The sequence below is a fragment of the Parasteatoda tepidariorum genome, chromosome 11, assembly GCF_982258835.1.
Source record: "Parasteatoda tepidariorum strain Cologne lab strain chromosome 11, Ptep-v5.0, whole genome shotgun sequence".
Classification (NCBI taxonomy): Eukaryota; Metazoa; Arthropoda; class Arachnida; order Araneae; family Theridiidae; genus Parasteatoda; species Parasteatoda tepidariorum.
In genome coordinates this window covers 15,202,752-15,220,914 of record NC_141765.1, presented here as the reverse complement: position 1 = coordinate 15,220,914, position 18,163 = coordinate 15,202,752, and the positions used below count along the sequence as shown (strand labels likewise).

Sequence of the window (18,163 nt, the reverse complement as noted above, 5' to 3'; positions counted from 1 at the left end):
TTTTTCCATAAACTCAAGTACTAATAATTCTGCAAATTTTTACATCAGGCAGTCGAGTTTTTAGCTCATTCAATTTAACAACCCATTTAATGAATATAAGTAAATTACTTAAATAACAAAAATTAAATTTATCCAATAACAGAAGTGGAATTATTTACTAACAAAAAGTTGATTAATTTAATAACAAAAAGCTGATTAATTTAATAACAAAAGTTGATTCATATAATAACAAAGAGTTTATTCATTTTATTACAACAAACAATAATATGACTTTTATTAATGAATCAGTTACATATTTCCTTAGATTTTACAGTATTTCAAAAGCACGCTAAGGCCTTAAAAATAAATACAACAAATCAAAATTAAATATAAGACTCTTTTAAAAAGCATAAGGTTTTTTAAAAATAAGATATGAGGAAAATTTTATAATATGAGGTAAAAGTAAGATGAAGTATAATTGAAAAGTATAATGAATCAAATATAATAAATTGAACATAATAAATAGAATATAATAAATATTGAATATAATGAAAATTAAATATAATAAATATTGAATATAATAATCAATTAAATGTAAAAAAATATTGAATATAATAATAAAATGAAGTATGTTGATTTGAATAAGATAATAAAATGATTATGAACTAAATATAAGTATATATTGAAAATAGGAAATTTAACACTGTTTATATTTATCAATTTTTGAACACATTCACAAAAAAATAGCATTTATTAATTTTAAAATGTGTAAACAAATCATTAGCATTTTGTTTTTTATAGATTTAGAAATAATTTCTAAAAAATAAACTTGATTCTCAAATTAATTCAACTGTGACTAATCTAATCAGACATATCCTGTTAAGGTAGAAAGTTATTTTAAAGAAGATCAGGGGTGATTGGTGACACAAAGTGAAAAACCCTGAAAATTTTCTGTGCAAAATATCAATATAAATTTATATACCATACATATCAATTTATATACCTTCCATATTTATTTATTTATTTTAAAAAAAAAATAAAATCTATAATTAAATTACCTACCAATGATAAAAATCACACATTAATAGTAACTAATTAAGAAAAATCTTGGTTGTTACAAGCTGTGTGGCAGAATGTTACTTAGTTCTTGCAGGAAGATTTTTCTTTTGTGAAGTAAAAAATTATGATTTTCTTTTCTGCAAAAATTGTAGAAAGAATTTTTTTTTCCTCTGCAGAATTACATTCAAAAGGTGACTTTCTCACGTATCAGAGGGGACAGAAATGCTCATGATTTTTCTATTCTCATTTAAGAAATAATATATGTAGTGTTTTGATCCCTTTTTTCCTTGGCAATTATTGCTAAAAATTTATATTCTCTATTTTTTATTTATTTATTTAATAAAATCTGCGGTTTTTATTGCTCGGATACTATTATTGATATTCTTGTTATTTTTTTGTTGAAAAATGGCAATATTATTACGGCATGCAAGGTTCGAATCCCGGATGCAAGAAATCACTTTTTAACATGCCCAATATCATCGTTGATCCATAAGGTATTTCAATCGTTCTTTCGATAGTTATTGCTACGAATTTCCACATTTAAAAAAGATCCTCAACGTTTTTTTAAAACAATTTTATTACATGTGAAACTCATTATCGCCTATTTGATAATTTGCTCTTTTAATGCGACGATTTCAAAATTTTTTCAGCAGTTATTGCTAGCTATACCAATTTCTACAGGTTTTTTAAAATTCTAGTTATTTCTTAGTGTATATTATTTCTGCATGTAATCACGCATTTAAATAATTATTTTCTGATGCAAATCACAATTTATGCAAATAATATCGTAAATTCATAGTTTTAATTGTATTTTAGAGTTGAAATTGATTTTCATTTTGTTTTTAAAATCCAATATTTATTACAACAACCGAATCTCGAAACGAAACATGCATGAGTAACCCTTTTCAAAAGTTCCGATTTACATGATTTCGTTGTCAATCTTTTTTTTTCGGTAGTTACTGCAGCGGAATTGAGGAATTATAACAAATTTTTCTTTAATGTGATGATTCACAAAAAAGGGAATAATTAGTGTGTTCCCCCCCTCAAAGATGTAAAATTAATTTTATAAAAATAGAATATTTTTCTTCGTTAACACAATGTTTTTATCACTTTTAATTAGAATAATTATTATTATAAGTACCTTGCAGAAAGATATCGGGTCTAGAGAGATCTGTCGCATAAAGGCCGAAAACATTTTGCCCCAGGGCTTACAAGTATTGCAACATTGGATTTTAATAATCGAATGAGTATGAATCGCAATGTTGAATTTTTTAAATTGCATGAATACGAATCGCTATGTAAGATTTTTTAGCTATGTGAATACAAATCCCAACGTGTAACTTAAATGAGGTAAATACGAAAATTGATGCTTGATATTTAAACCGCATGAAAGGAATTGTGATATTAGCGTATTCTGGCGCAGTTTAAAATATTCAAAATGGCAAAAATCCACCAAACTAAAAGAATCGCAAGTATGGAAGTGTCTTGTTAGAGGAAATTAGCGAAAATTTTGTCAGATTAAAAGTTTTTGATTAGCGAAAGTTCAAGAACCAATGGTCTTGAGAAATGCGATATTCCCAGAAAAATCATATGTCCTGTTCCTAATTTTTAGACCTGAAAGGATAATATGAAAAACCCAGAATTCCGGGATACCTACGAAATACAATCACCCCTGGAAGATAATGTCAGTAAAAAGAAAACAAAATTTCTTTTAAGATTTAAAAATAGTCCTGACTATGATAATGTGTATAAAAATAATATAAATCTAAGTGTTATAATCTAAAACACACAAATAGTTCACATAAACAAAAGATGCAGTGAAAATCAAACCTTGGTGTAAATCAAACTTTGATGTATTTCTTAATTTCATTATATTAAAAATAAAATTAGTGATGCTTTAAATTATACTTTAAGTGATGTGAAATGATACAAAGCTTAAAATAAAATAATAAAACTCTGCAGTTATAATTCTGTAGATTCAACAAAACAAAAAAATTATTTGTGATAATTAAAGATGAAAAAATATCATGTAAACCAACAATAGTAATAAGCATGGTTTTGTTAATGCACATTGTTTTTAGTTTGATTTGAAGCTTTAGAATATAAGCATACATTTTCTACCACAGATGCAATTATTGCATGTTAATGCTCAGCTGGCTTGCCACTCCATTCACATACTCTTTCAAACTTTATAGATTTAGTTTCTCTTTATATGTCTATACAATATAGAAAATGTACTTTGCATTTTACTTACAGAAAAGGTTCTTAAATATACATTTTTTTTATATATAAATGCATTATATAAGTCAATGTATAAAAATCTCAATGATGAACGTGAAATATTTCAGCATTATGTACACAGAAACAATTTTAGTTATAAATGAATCAATGTTCAATGATGCATCAAAACCTATTTCTCTAGTCAAGAGACTCATTATCTTTTTCAATGTCAAACCTGAAATTGCAATCCTCATGAAATCTTGACACATCATTCAAAACATGAGAACAACTGACATTACTGGGCGGCGTGACTTGTCTAGTTTTCTCAGACTCAACTTGTTGTGGTATGTTTTCATTAACAGCTAAAGTTTCTAAATTTAGACAAATTGAATTGCCTTCTTTTGGCAATGCTGGTGTCGTACTAGATACCTTATCATCACCATTTATATAATCTCTGCTTGAGTCACTAGGATTAGCAGATTGGTTTTTATTTGGAGAGTTTTCACATTCTGCACTATTACTTATTGTACCAGTACTAAATGTACTTGTGCTGGAAGGTCCATCAAGATTATCAAGACTTTGCATACTCAGCTCAGGGGTAGAACTGTCAGCATTTGTTTCTGGACTGGTGACAGGAGTAAGTTTTTTATTTTCATCATAAATGGGAATTCTTGAACTTGGGCTTGAAGATCTATCTCTGTTGCTGGAGGGATTTTCTTGCTCATCCAAAAATCGATCCATAAAATCCCTAAACAATCATTTTGAAAAAGCAGAATTCATTAAAACGATAGTAAAAATACATTGTCATTCTTCTAATTCATTCAAGAGATTAAAACTGTTAACTTAAAATAAATTCAACATTTTTCCTAACTTAACTGGTTTGCCTATACATTCATTGCACATGTTACTTACCTGCCAACTGTTTCTTGTCCTTAGGATAAATTTCCAAAGTGGTAGTGAAAAAAGGATAATTGAAATAGATAAAAAAAAATCTAATTTGCCAAAGGCACAAAAAAAAAAAAAAAAAAAAAAACTATGATTAAATATACTTACATGTATATATGGCTCATTTTCAGAAAAAAATAGTTCATAAAAAATTAATTAAAAAAAAATAATAACTTTAACATTTTCCCCATACATACCACATTTAATAAAAAACAGCAAACACTACACTGTAACAGATAGTTTCTTGGGAAAATAATTATTTCTAATAATTAGAAAAGTACAGGGTTGCCACTCAAATCTGGAAAAAAAATTCCCTGTGTTTTCCCTGTAAGTATTATACACAACGTATTAAGAAGAACGAATTACTGTACTCGTGTATGAGCTATATTGGGCTAACTATACTAGTTTTAATTGCTCGAAACACATAGACTAAAAAAGGAACAGCTGAACATACTTAAATAATGTTATAGTAAATGAAATAGTTTAGTATAGCTGAAATATCATCCTTATATATTCCATAGATTGGGCTTTGAGAGGTCACCATTTTTTAAAAGACAAAAATAAACAATATTCCCTGTATTTTCCCAGTTTCTAAAGAAAAACTCCAAATTCCCTGCATTTTCCCTATTATTTCAGGTGATTTCTAAATTCCCTGTATTCTCCAGGTTTTCCCTGTGGATTGGCAACCCTAATTGAGGAAAGAATATATGTCTACCATAAACCATTTTATTAAAAAATTATTACACTTAGTTGCATTTTCAAACACTAAATATATAGATACTTATAGACATATTTTTATAAATATAACAAAAATATTATTTCTTTTCATTAATTTTATAATAAAAGAGGGAATGACATGCAATAAAAATATTTACATTAATCAAATACTTGTAAGTCATGCTCTATTCACAATAGAATGTACTCCAATTAAAAACAAAATGACCTCTTTTCTTTGTTACTATACAAACTAGATTTGACTAGAATAAGCCATGTGCTGCTATTTACTGATTATATAAAAACAGATTAATTATTTTGTGAGGAAATAATGCCTATTGCCAGAGACAGAATTAAAAATGTTCTAATTTTTTTTAGATGGATAGAAAATAAAGTTACTATGATGGATAAAATTTTATTTAAGTATATTTAATAAATTTTATTTACAAATTATTTAAATATACATGAAGTGATTTCAAAAATAAATATTTTTATTTATTTACATGAGTGAATGAGGACGCAGTGAGGGAATGATATTTTGCTTAAAAAAATATCAAAGATATATTTGAATTCCAATAAGCAAATAGTAACAGTTCATATGTGTAACTAAATAATATTGATAGTTTCGACTACATTTTGCTTTTCCAAAATTATGTTTTCAGGACTCCTGGGATATTAAATGACCACTTTTCTGAAAATGATCCAGACATGCTTGATTTATTTTTATATAGTGGTGATAAAAAAATTTTAAAAACCATAAGCATTAACACTTTAAACTATTCAAAGTATAAAGCAGATGGCTTTAGTATGGACATATATATAATGACCACAATTTGTATGGCTTTTCTTAACCATAATGGCTTTTTTGAATAAATTTTTCAGCCCAGCCAAGGGTTAAGGGAAAAGATAGTTTAAAACCAGATATTGAAATTTATTACGAATTTTTGCTTCTGATATTGATTCTATTTGTACCTAAAAATAGTCAAAGGCAGTGCATAAACATAACTCCCAGCAAGCAAAGGAAAAAATTCAGTAAATGTGAGAACCATTGTGCAGCAATGAATATATATATATATATATATTATACCATGCACAGGGAATATCAAAATTTCCTTTAAAACAAAATACAAAAAAAAATATTACACTAATAACTACATACAAATTGCAATTGAATGCAACACTTTGTGCTTGTCAATGGTGTTAAGAAATTAGATAACTTGTAAGACATTAGCAGTGTTATTAGACATTAAAGGTAACATTCACAATAGCAAAATATATTAAACTCATTTTAGACAGTTGTAACAAAATTTTAAATAACATGTAATCTTTAAAAAAATTTCTTAATAAAAGATATTTTTAAAGTTATTTCAAAAGGGAAAGTTCTCAATAATACAATGAAAAAAAAATTGGGAGTTCAAAAAAGAAAATTTCCAACTGATAATACTTTAAATGAAAAAAGAAAATTTTTTTAAAATTTACTTCATACTCAAGTCTCATTTATTACTAGCAATATTACTTGATTAAATTCTGAATTATATAACTAATAGAGTAAAATGAAAAAAAAAATTATGCTTCCCCCCCCCCACAATTTTAGGAAATTTGGTAAAACATTAAAACCAGGAATAACACGAGAGAGTGGGAGAAACTTACAAGCAAAAGTATGAACAAGTGAAACTACAAAACTCCATCTAAAATTTTTTTTTTTGCCTCATTTGTACTATTATCCTTTAGAATAATTTGCATAAATACCTCTTATCAAACAGCAAAAATGTTATACAGTGAAGTAATTTAAACATAAATACAATGCAGGTTATCTAATTAGAAAAGCTAACTTACGTTGTTCCCGGATGTAAAGCATATTTTTTCTTTTCAATTCTATTTTTACTAGCAAATACATCATGTCTTTCTGTTTTCTTCCACAAATAGTAAAATTGGACAAGTTCACTCACAGCTCTTGTTCGAACCTAAATAGATAATTAACATATTTTAAAAATTCCAAGTGAAATTAAAACTTTTGAATAAATCATGGAACTGATACAGGAAAATATTCCAACTCAAAGAAAATTTAACCTCAATTGTAGTTAAGTTCATAAACAATTTAGAATTCATACTAGCAAATCAGCAAGAAAAACACAAAATGTTTTTTTTTCGATAGCAAGGAACCTAACTTACAACAGCTGATAAAAGTATTTCATTTAGCTCTTTAAAACCAAAAGGCATAACATTTTTCAACAGTATGAATATTAGGGTATTCTTTATATTTCAACATTATAATCCATATACTATTAAAGGATATTACAATTGGTCAGTGCTCGAAAAACTACATTTCGATTGTTAACTGTGATTACTTTATTACAAATGCAGTTGACTACGATTTTTTTATATAGTTATTAAAAACTACTTCAAAAATTTACTTAACTATTTTTTGGAGATAAATTTTGTTTGGGTAATTTGAATTTCTGCTCATATTCAAGATTTGAAAAAAAAATATAAATATATAAACGGAATGCCAAAACTTGTCTACTGAAAAATTTATATTATGATAATATCAGTGATTATCTGTGGTTGTTCTCGTGAAATGAAGTATTCACTTTTTCCTTTCCTCTACCTCGATTACTTAGTACATATTTTTCTAAATATCAACACTTGAGACACTGAAAATTAGTTTTATTTGTGCCGATTTTTCAGAAAAGTGTTATATAAACTAAAAATATGAGCTTCAATCATCAGAAGTGATATATCCTAATTACAGGTATTTGATTATACTATTGATAAAGCTGATATTAATGGTCAGAGAAGTTCTAATTGTTGTCACAACAGGTTTCTCCAGTGCACCAATTCCATTATTCTAGATAGCATGTAGCTAATGTTTACCAGACGTATTTTCCAATATTTTGGTACATCTTATAAGTTTTTAATTTTATGAAAAATTACTATAATAAAATTTTGTTTATTTTTTTTATGTTCATTGACTCTGGAGCATATCTTATTTCGTTATGTGAAAGTCAATATTACATTCAAGGGTTTTGATTGTTGCATGCAGCAGAGTATCTCATATGCAATTAACTTTTACCTAAAGCTGCTACTAATTTTGTGGAATAAAAATGTTTCCTACTATAATTCAAAACATATAGTGGACTGTCACATTTGACTACTCTTCTGAATTTCTGCATTCTGTTTGGAAAAGGAAATATCCTATGAAGATTCATGACTTGCAAACTCTCATGATATTACTAAAATGCTGATGAACATTTCTTTTTAATGCTCATCATATTATCTTCATCAGCAAGTCATTTTTTATCAATACCTTAAGGTAACTCAAGTTTCAATACTTTGTCACTGTAAAAAAGGTCATTAATTGTTTTTAAATCTTCATTAAGTTGGAATGACAAATAAAATCTCTAAATTGAAACTAAATTTTTTTTCTATTTCACTTATTAACAACCTTTATTTTTTTAGTATCTTTTGTAAGTTCCATTATAAATCAAAAATTTTTGTGCATAATAAGGAAAGTATTTTACAGGCATTTAGGTTTTATTTTACATAAAGCACATTCAACCTGTTAATCACAATTTTAACTACTATAATATTTAAAGGATAATTTACTTTCGTATTTCAAATAAATTCCATTTAACTAAGTAACAAATGTTTTTTGCATATTTTAAAACTAAATTTTTTTCCATATTTTAATAATTGATTAATCATTTAAATTTATTTTTATTCTTTTACGTAACAAAAAAAAAGTGAATAGTTTTCAAAAATAAAAAAAAACTTTAGAAATGCAGATTTATGCTCACCCTATTCCTTAGTCTATACCTTTTAGATTGCTAAAGTGACATACACAATATAAACAATAGAGAATAGTACTAATAGCAGAATATAATAGTGAATAATCTAATAAGAAAACAAGACGATTTTTTCTGTTGCGGTGAATTTGCACTCTTTCAGAGAATGAAAGAAGAGTGTCTTTTCAGGTAGTGCTAAAAGAGAGTTAAAACTTATCTGACCTAGTTTTGATGAAATTTAGAATGACAGGTATGCATATAATTCTTTTTAAGAAATTTAGATTTATATTTTAAAATTGCCCAAGCTAAAAATTTTATAATAAAATGACAAATTTACTAAACATACGAATGACTCTATATCTTTCCTTTTTCCAAAATGGCTATTTTGGTTATTTTTGCTCTATTGTTATCATACGTAAATAAATCCAAAATACAGTGGAAAATTACTTTCATCTGGCTTTGTATAAAATTACACAAAAAAGTCACAATTCTGATATCAAGTAGTTAATTTTTAAGGGCCATTAGTGTGGGAGCTAAAGTGATTGTAAGTAAAGAAGCTTGTTTAGTGTGGGAGCTAAATTTAAAATTCAAAAAATGTCATAGCACATTTTGGACCTCTTTTGAAAGGCTAAATATGTTACTTAAAAATATTTAGTCTATAATATTTTTGAGCCCTAATATTAATACCCAGATGTTTTGAAAATTGTAGACTTTTTATTTATAACTTATTCCCTATTGCAAAACTAAATAAATAATAATAAACTAAAAAAGACAGTTTTGGGCTCAATTAGTTTATTTTTTAATTATTATTCAATGGGTTTTTAAACTATTTCAAAAGAAAGTGAATTCAAACAATACTAAAATCATTTTATGGTAAAACAAGATTTAATTGTCTTGCTTTTTTCTTAATTGAATGTGTATAAAATTTTTAAAAAATATTTTTAAACTTCAATTCACCTGTCCTAATTGCAGAGTTCAGTTTAAAATCATTATTTGCAGTTTTCTTTTTTTTTCTTCATGAAGTAGAAAATATAAAATAATATCAGTTAAACTTAAGTAATCATAACCCTAAAGTAAGTCTTTTTCAAAATATTATGACCCTTCCAAACTATTTTGAACAAAAGGTTCTTGAATACCATAAAATACCAACTAAGTCCCATAAATTTTAATGAAAACTGGGGAATTTTAAGGAGTTGGTTGAACAGTACAAATAGTAAAGTACTTATTACAATCGGTACAAAACTCGGTAGTAAAATTACAACATCAACATGCTTAATATGTATAAAATTAAAATAGTTTAAATAAATTTTAGAAATATGATGACAAAATACTGTTCTATATAATAAAAGTAATAATACTCTCTTATGTCACATATAAGTAAAGAAACAAGCCTTCTTCGCTTCACAGAAAAAGAGAACTATGCCTCCTAGCACTTAACCAGTTTTTCCTCAAACCGTGAATAATTCTAAGAAAAGCAAAGCCCATTACCTATCTTCTGCTATTTTTTTATTATCTCCTGAGGCATTGACCTTTTAATCTCACCTTGACACAGTTTTGATTTAAAAAAATGGCTGTTTAGAAGAAAAGGTAGTAAAAGAGACATTTATTGGCTCATCCAAATTAGTTAGAAATTGCAGAAGATAAATTAATAAAGGCATGCATTAAGAATAGGGGCACTTGTTAAATATAATACAATAAAATATTTGTCTCCCTTTGAGAAACCAGAGGTGCCAATATGCTATACTAGTAATTAGAAGTACAATAACACAGAAATATACGAGTGCTTATGAAATTGAAATTACAGTAAATTCAAGGTGTATACATTACTTAATTCTAGATAAGTTTATAATACAAGCATAATTAGCTTGTATTAATAGCATTAAGCATACTAACAAAAAGTAACACTTAGGTAAAGGTACTAAATTAAAAATTATACAGCACTGAAATTTCATCATAAAATGATAAAATTAAATGTTTGGTTAAATTAAAATTAGGCCATATTGCCTTTTTAGCATCTTTCATTTGAATCACTAAAAATACTTCCTCATGTAATTTTATATTTAAATGTATGTTATGCTTTTTTTTTTAATGTGATAAGATGGTTGCAGGGAGGCATCTTTATACAGCGTACATAGCCAAATTATTCAACTAAAAATAAGCACCTTTTAAGCACTCAAAAAATATTTTTAAGGACTTTAGGCAGGGTTGGAACGTTTTTGACAATTAACGGTTTATCTTGTTTTATCAGTCATGTCAAAAAAAAAAAAACTTTTGGCATTGATTTTGACAATTGTCAAAAATCATGAAATTTTCAACCATGTAAAACGAATGGCGTTTCATACGCTACAGACTGACAATACGGCGATATAGAATGAGGTTGAATTAATTGTGAAAACATTGAATAGAACAATGTGAACTGTCTTTTTGCTTAATTCGAAGCGAAAATCAACATAGTAAAGGAAAAATCTCATTTTGAAAAAGGGAAAATTAAGCACTTTTTAAAAACACCCAATGAAAAAGCACCTTTAAGGGCTTTTAAAAACGGAAATAAGCACCTTTAAGCACTTTTTAAAAACGCTATGCACCCTGGTATAAATCTCTTCGTTTTGTCTTTATTTTCCCATGAGGCATTGACCTCTCAATTTCATCTTGACACAGGTGTGATAAAAAACATTGTTTATTAAGTTAAAAAAAGAGAAGATTAAATCTCAGTTCAAGAGTTGGGCAAACATCTGTATGATTTTTTCTCACCTAATTAATAACTCTTAGATGCACTATTGCTATATGTTTGTTCAATCAAACTTTTAACATTTCTCATTAGTAAATCTTCAATTGCCTTAAACAATGTGAATTCTATATACATATATTTTTTTCCAGTTGAAAAAAAGTATTACAACTCAAGAAAAGAGGCAATAAATTCTTCAATAATAAGAGGCAATATATTCTTCAATAATTCTTCTCTTTCATGGAATTTCATGTATATATACATTTTTTAAGTTTCAAATATTTGTAACTATCCTTCAGGGATGTTGCACCCCCTTACAATGTGACATCAAATTAGGATTATGCTCTTTGAGGCCATTTTAAATTGCATAGCATATAAAAACTGAAACTCACTGTAATGTGCATTGGATTATAAAATGACCACTATAAATGAATAATGAGAATTATAAATGAATCATACTTTACAAACTTAAAGGTGTTTTTTAAAACATAGTTAGTAATAACTACAAAAATTTTCATATGTTTTGTTTGAATTTTTAATAGCGGGTATCTTTCCAATTTAGTTTTTATTACACTTAGGGTTTTTATAAATATGAGAAACTGTAATTCTAAATACATTTTCTCAATATCTCATTTTGTTTTTAAAAAAACTAGGCACAACGAAAACTACTATAATTGGCTGGTGGTTTACTCGATTCAATTTTTTAGGTATATCGGGTAAAACGTTAGAGAAAGCATTTCGGTTAAGAATGCTGAAGCGTTTAAAGTGTCTTTGGGGTCTGTAATTAGAAAGAAGTGTATTTGTTTAGAAATTTCTCTTCAATTATGCCACATAAGTTTGAGGCCCCTCTGAGACCGCCCTTGGGGGGAAATGTCCCCTCTTGCCCTCTCTAGCTATACCACTGCTCTATTTTGAATGGTTGCAACCTAGAAATACATGGACAATGAATCCCACTCACAAACTTTTTGCGTTTTTGCTATTAAAGATTCTTTTAACATACTTGGTAAGCATTCTCAAAGTTTTTTTAATATTTATCCATGCATTAAAAGAAAAAAAAACTTATTATACAAACAAACAAAACCTTCGCTTAGAAAAGACGAAAATAAAACCACAACCATTCTTCTGAAACAGATGCTAGTTGTATCCTTGCCCCTTAACCTTTATTAATCTAAAATAAATTAGTTGGAGGAAATCAAAAGCACATTTCTTTGCTTTTTTTTATTTTTACTTTCATTTGTACCAAATGCTTTTCATTTTTTATTTATAGAATTGCTTTAGTAGAAGAAAAAAAATTGTAGATTAGCTGCAAAGATCCAAATTCCGTAACTCTCAGTGGTTAAGGGTAAAAAGGTCTTATTTTAAACAGGCTATTATGAAAATTCTCAAAAACCATAATTTTCATTACTCAACAGCAAGACTATAATTTTGATAAGGAAATTTAAATAATTATGGGTAAATCTTCATAGATGGAACTTCTGACTAATCCAAAAGTAACTATTTTGAGTTTTTTCTTCTGTGTTTTCACATAGAAATTAATTTTTTGATACAAAATATCACATAATACATTAAAAGCTCCATTTTTTCAAGGATTTGGAATTTTGAACATCAAAAAGCTGCAGGAGGTAGCTTGCATCTGGAAAATAATAGTCCCCAGAGTTGGTCAGGAGAACTGAGATAAGTTTTGCACCCTTAATGTTGATTTCACTTTTTGCATGTTATTTAAAGATAATTTTGTATTAAAAATAATCTTTTTAAAAATTACTTGATATAAAAATGATCGAAAATTTTCCAAATTATAGGATACCATATCATGCTATTTTAAACTATAATTTAAGTGACAAAACATAAAATTTGAATGAAATTGGTGCAATAAAATTTTAAAAAGACATTACTTCTAAAAGAAGTAACTTTTATTTCTCAAGAACCATTTGATCAATTTCATCCATATTTTGTAATTTATAAGTACAGTTTAAAGTGGAGCAAATTTTTTTTCAACCATTATTAAAATAAAAAACAATTATTGAAAATTATTTTATGCGTGGAATTATCTGAAATTAATTTCATAATTTTGAGTAAAAAGTTTTTAGATTTGCCTAAAAACATCCCTAGATATAGCAAAATATTCAAAAAATAAAGTAAGGATTAAGGAGCCAAAAATTTCATTGATATTTTTCTGACTGCAGCCGCCCCTCCTCTCACATTCTTATGGTCAAAAATCCAACAAAAAAAATATGTTTATTTAGAGAGAAAAATTTTTTGTGTCAGATTTCGTAACAAAATATAACCTGAATTAATTAATAGCACATTTGAGGTCATCGCTTTGAACCATTAAGATTGGTAAGTAATTCGAAAAATTCTGATCAACAGAATATAAATTATTTAGAGTTTTTCTTTCTTTTTATTTTGTGCACTGTATGAGTTTTATAAATGGCTGCAAAATATTTTGATTGAGATAATTAGCTTTAAGATAAAAGTAATTTTATAAAAAAAGTAAAACCTTAAAGTACATAAAATTTCATTTTTTCTTCATACTAAACCATTGGGATCCACAATTTCCAGATTATGATTAACCCCTACATTGTCAATAATTAAGTTTTTTTTTTTTTTTTTTTTATAAGTATATTAGTTCAAAGAAAGTACCTTTTTATGTTTGCAGCTTGATTAAGAGTTAAAATTAAATAATTAGCATATTAGGTGTGTAAAATATTTGAGAAAAAAATTTTTTTTTTGTTCAATAATTTTTAAAAAAGGCATGCTTTGTAATATTCAAGACCAAATTATAAATGATCTTGAAACTCATACAAAGGGATGAATAAAAAGGCCTAAGTTTTACAACAAATTTTGAATTTTCACACCACTACATTCATAGAAAAATTTGTAGCCATTTCTATGCATGTTTGTCATTTTTTTTAAAAATTGATCTATTATGTTTTTATCTGAGTGATTTTTATAATAAAAATTTAAAAATTAGCACAGATGCTAACCATGACTTCATAAACCATGCTAACCATGACTTCATACCAAATTTTAGAAAAATTTTTTTGTCATGATGGTGACTAATTTGAAATGCAATGACTCCTTAGAGATTTTTTAGGAGTTTCCCATAAGATTCTCATTTAATTTGGAAAAAAAATTACCTTCGTTTTCTCAAAATGTAAATAAAATGTTTTGTCATATAACAAATGTGGCAATTACTTATTAGGAAACCAATTTCTTTCATATAATTTAAATATATCAGCAATAAGCTGTTTGAATTAAATATGCTAAAAGGTAATATTAAAAAATTATATTCTGATTTTATTAAAAATTAATTTAACTTAAAAATAATTTTAACAGACGTTAAGATTATTTATTTCAAACTTTATTGTTAATGTCAATATTATCAAAAACAATTAATTATTCATAGATTTAGCAGTATAAAAATGTAACAGAACACTAAAGAAGGGATGCTTTAAAAATATCATACTTTATTAAGCTGTATTAAATGAAAGTCTTTTCCGTAGAGCTTTATTCCAGCTTCAAAGCTTCTACATTCATCTTCAGACCATAAACTCATGGTATCTTTAAAAGAAATACAAACTAAGAGAAAAACACATTCTTAGAAACAAAGTATAATAGAATATTTCAACAAAAACAAATATCAGAGATAAGCATAAATTTTATATTAAATGTCATGATCAGAGATATTAAAAAAATAAAAAAGTAAAAGGAGACATGATCAATCTGGGTGTCAAATTTTCAAATTAAAAAAAGTCTTTTTTTTTTTTATCTAATCTAAAGTGGATTGAAAAAAGAAAAAAGCAGTTAGGGAATTGTGATTGTTAAAAGGAAAAAAGGGCATGATTTTTATAGAAAAAATTTCCTTTACTGTAACTAAGGAATTATTTAATTTAAAGCGTAAGTTTGAGCATCATTTTATAAAACTTTTAGCTTATTTTAATTTATCCATTAGGAACTGAATTTTAAAAGAACTTTTAGGGATGATGCAATTTTTCTAAACCTAAGCACGGCTCATATTGAAATTTTACACTTTTTCTAGATTGACAAATTTGAAGAAAAAAGTGTACATTTTGGCAAAGTTGCATGTAAACATATATTTTGGATAAAATAAAAAAACCTTGTAAAATTCGTTGAGCTCAAAAATGAAATATTTCATTATATATTAGTGTGTTAGTTTTTGAAATGTTGTATTTACTTACATTGAAAATAGAGTATTTTAAAAAACTATTTTTCTATTATCATTCCTGGCTGGTTGAGCCTAGTGATGAAAGTTTCCAAAAGCTCTCGCCTAGAATTTTGACTGGGATTGATTAAAAACTTCGGAAAAAAAGTATTGGCAGATTGTAATATTAAATATGTAACCCCTTAAATAGTTTTTTTTAACACTAATTAGTAAAAAGATTAAAAAAAAATTTTTTTTAATCCACAGATGATGATGTTAAAAACACAACTGAAAATAGGATTTCGGGTGGTAAAATATGAACAGCAAACACTAATTACTAACTCTGATAGTGATAAATAAAATATCTGAAAAAGCAATTAAAGAAAAAATTATATATGTAGAAAATATCCATAATCACAAAAATTTTAAATTGAAGTCTTTAATATTATTAATTTTCCAATGTGTTTCAAATAAAATAATTTTTTTTAATCGAAAACTGAGTGAGATATACCATGAATATGAGTAAGTATGTGTGTTTTACTGGATGTGGAAAGTGAATTGATTGATGTGGTACATTTATTTATACTTTCTTAGTACATATTACTTATTATTGTATATTACTTATTATTATATAGTATTTCTTTTTATATATACTTATCATATATTTATTAATACTTACAATAAAAACTTCAGTTAAAAATTTTATAAAACTTTGTCTTAAATATAGGGGATAATACTCATAGCACAAAAGGAACAAATACATAAAAAATAGACAGCTTAGTATTTTGGAAAGGAAAAAATGAGATTAAGTCTACTTTCAATCTCCTAAAGAAAAACATGCAATACTTATGTAAAGTTAAGAATCAAAAAAGAAAAGCATTTATTTACAGAAAAAAAAAAGATTAGTAAGCAATTTGAAATGAAAAAAACAAAATAAGGAAATGTTAGTACTACAGAGAATAGAAATCAGTAAGAAAGGTTTGATTCTCTACAGTTTGTTTTTCTCCCCTTGTATTTAAAGAAATGTTATAAAAGTGAACTGCTCTACTTTCCTTCATTAAACTTGAAGTTCATGCATCAGAAAAGAGGGTTAAAACAAATTAACGAAAACACAAAAGGGAGAATTTTTAAAATAAAAGTAATTTCTAAGTAATCCAAAAAACTGAAAATTTTAAGCACTAAAAAATAATAACCTCCACTGTAGACCAAAAATTTACTTCAGTATAAAGACAGTTAGCTAAAAAATATCTTGGTTTATGGTGAATTATTTGGGAATAAGTATTAAGGATCATATAAAAATGTTGCGAGTGAGAGGAAGAAGAGAGATAATTACTAAAATACAAGATAATTACTAAAGTGAATGATGGAGGTAAACAGATTCTTTAAAGCATGAATTATTTATCATATTTATTTTAAAAATTATTTTTGTCTAATTCCACTTTTTTTTTAAAACTTATTCTGTGCACACAATGGTATTGAAGCTATCAAATAATACAATAAAAATTGAATTTGTTTAAAAGAAATAAAAAAAAAGTTGTTAAGTAGTAATGATACATCATGACTTTATTTTTTCAACTATACAGATTATGTCCCAATTTACAGAAAAAATTTAATTTGTTTAGATTTTAGCAAAAATTGCAGTATGTACACAATTGTATTTCATTTATATGCACTCTATTTGACATTTACAGCTATGTTTAAAGTGATACCCAAAATTAAAAGTAATAAAAATAGAATTTATTATATAGAAAAATATTTACATATTTTTTTAAAAAATTTTTTGGAGAAGGGGATTTTTTAAAAATTTGATAGGGATTTATTATAAATCAAAGAAATGAATTTCATAAAATTTTAGCGACTACATTTAAAATAATAACATTCTAAGATCTCGTATAGAAAATTCATCTCGTATTAAAAAAAAGTTAGCATAATCTAATTGTCTAGCTATAATTTATGCATATTATGCATAATAAATTTGAGAATATACAAGTAAACAGGAGATAGTCGTAAAATACAGAAGTCTTCCTTAAAAAACAATAGACTTGGCAGGTATGAAATGATAAACTTGATAATAACAAGTTTTAATAAAAGCAACCAATATAAAATAAAAATTATAGATTTATTTTTAAAAATGTAATTAAGTCAAAGATGGATCATAACGTAAATATGAAATGAATATTAAAATGGAGCCGTAGATTTAGTTTTTTAAACCCATATCTGATTAATGAAAAAAAAATTACTTTCTTAACTTTGCCATGCTTTTTTAGCTTTATCATTTACTTATAGTAATACAAAAATACTTTATTTCTACTACATCTATACAAAATAAAGCAACAATTTTAGTTTTCAAATTTTAATATGAAAGTGGAAGCTAATATAAGTATTTTGCAACTGCCTGCAATCAAATTGTCAACCTTTCAAGCCTTGTGAGATTCTTATTGCTGTTATTGTAAAATAAATAAATAAATAATAACTTTAAAAAAAATGAATTTAATTTTTTGCTGGTCAAATTTTTAATAACTGCCAATAGTTAATCAAGTAACCTAAGTCTCCCAGATTACGATTTTTTGAATT

The 18,163-nt window shown here is 26.0% G+C and overlaps 1 protein-coding gene across 7 annotated transcripts in view; it reads right to left on the bottom strand.

Moving 5' to 3' along the window:
- Positions 1–2,117: 2,117 nt before the first annotated feature.
- LOC107453844 (mesoderm induction early response protein 1) overlaps positions 2,118–18,163 on the bottom strand; it is a 43,064-nt gene continuing 27,018 nt past the window's right edge. For 4 of the 7 annotated variants that reach the window (XM_016070812.4, XM_016070815.4, XM_071187779.2 and 1 more), the window contains 3 exons: positions 14,894–15,006; positions 6,754–6,881; positions 2,118–4,006 (listed from right to left, as the gene is read on the bottom strand). In XM_016070812.4, coding sequence (XP_015926298.1) covers positions 3,457–4,006; positions 6,754–6,881; positions 14,894–15,006 — 791 coding nt within the window. In that variant the 3' untranslated portion in view covers positions 2,118–3,456. The remainder of the gene's footprint in view (positions 4,007–6,753; positions 6,882–14,893; positions 15,007–18,163) is intronic. The other 3 variants (XM_016070814.4, XM_016070816.4, XM_071187780.2) reach the window with 1 other exon arrangement.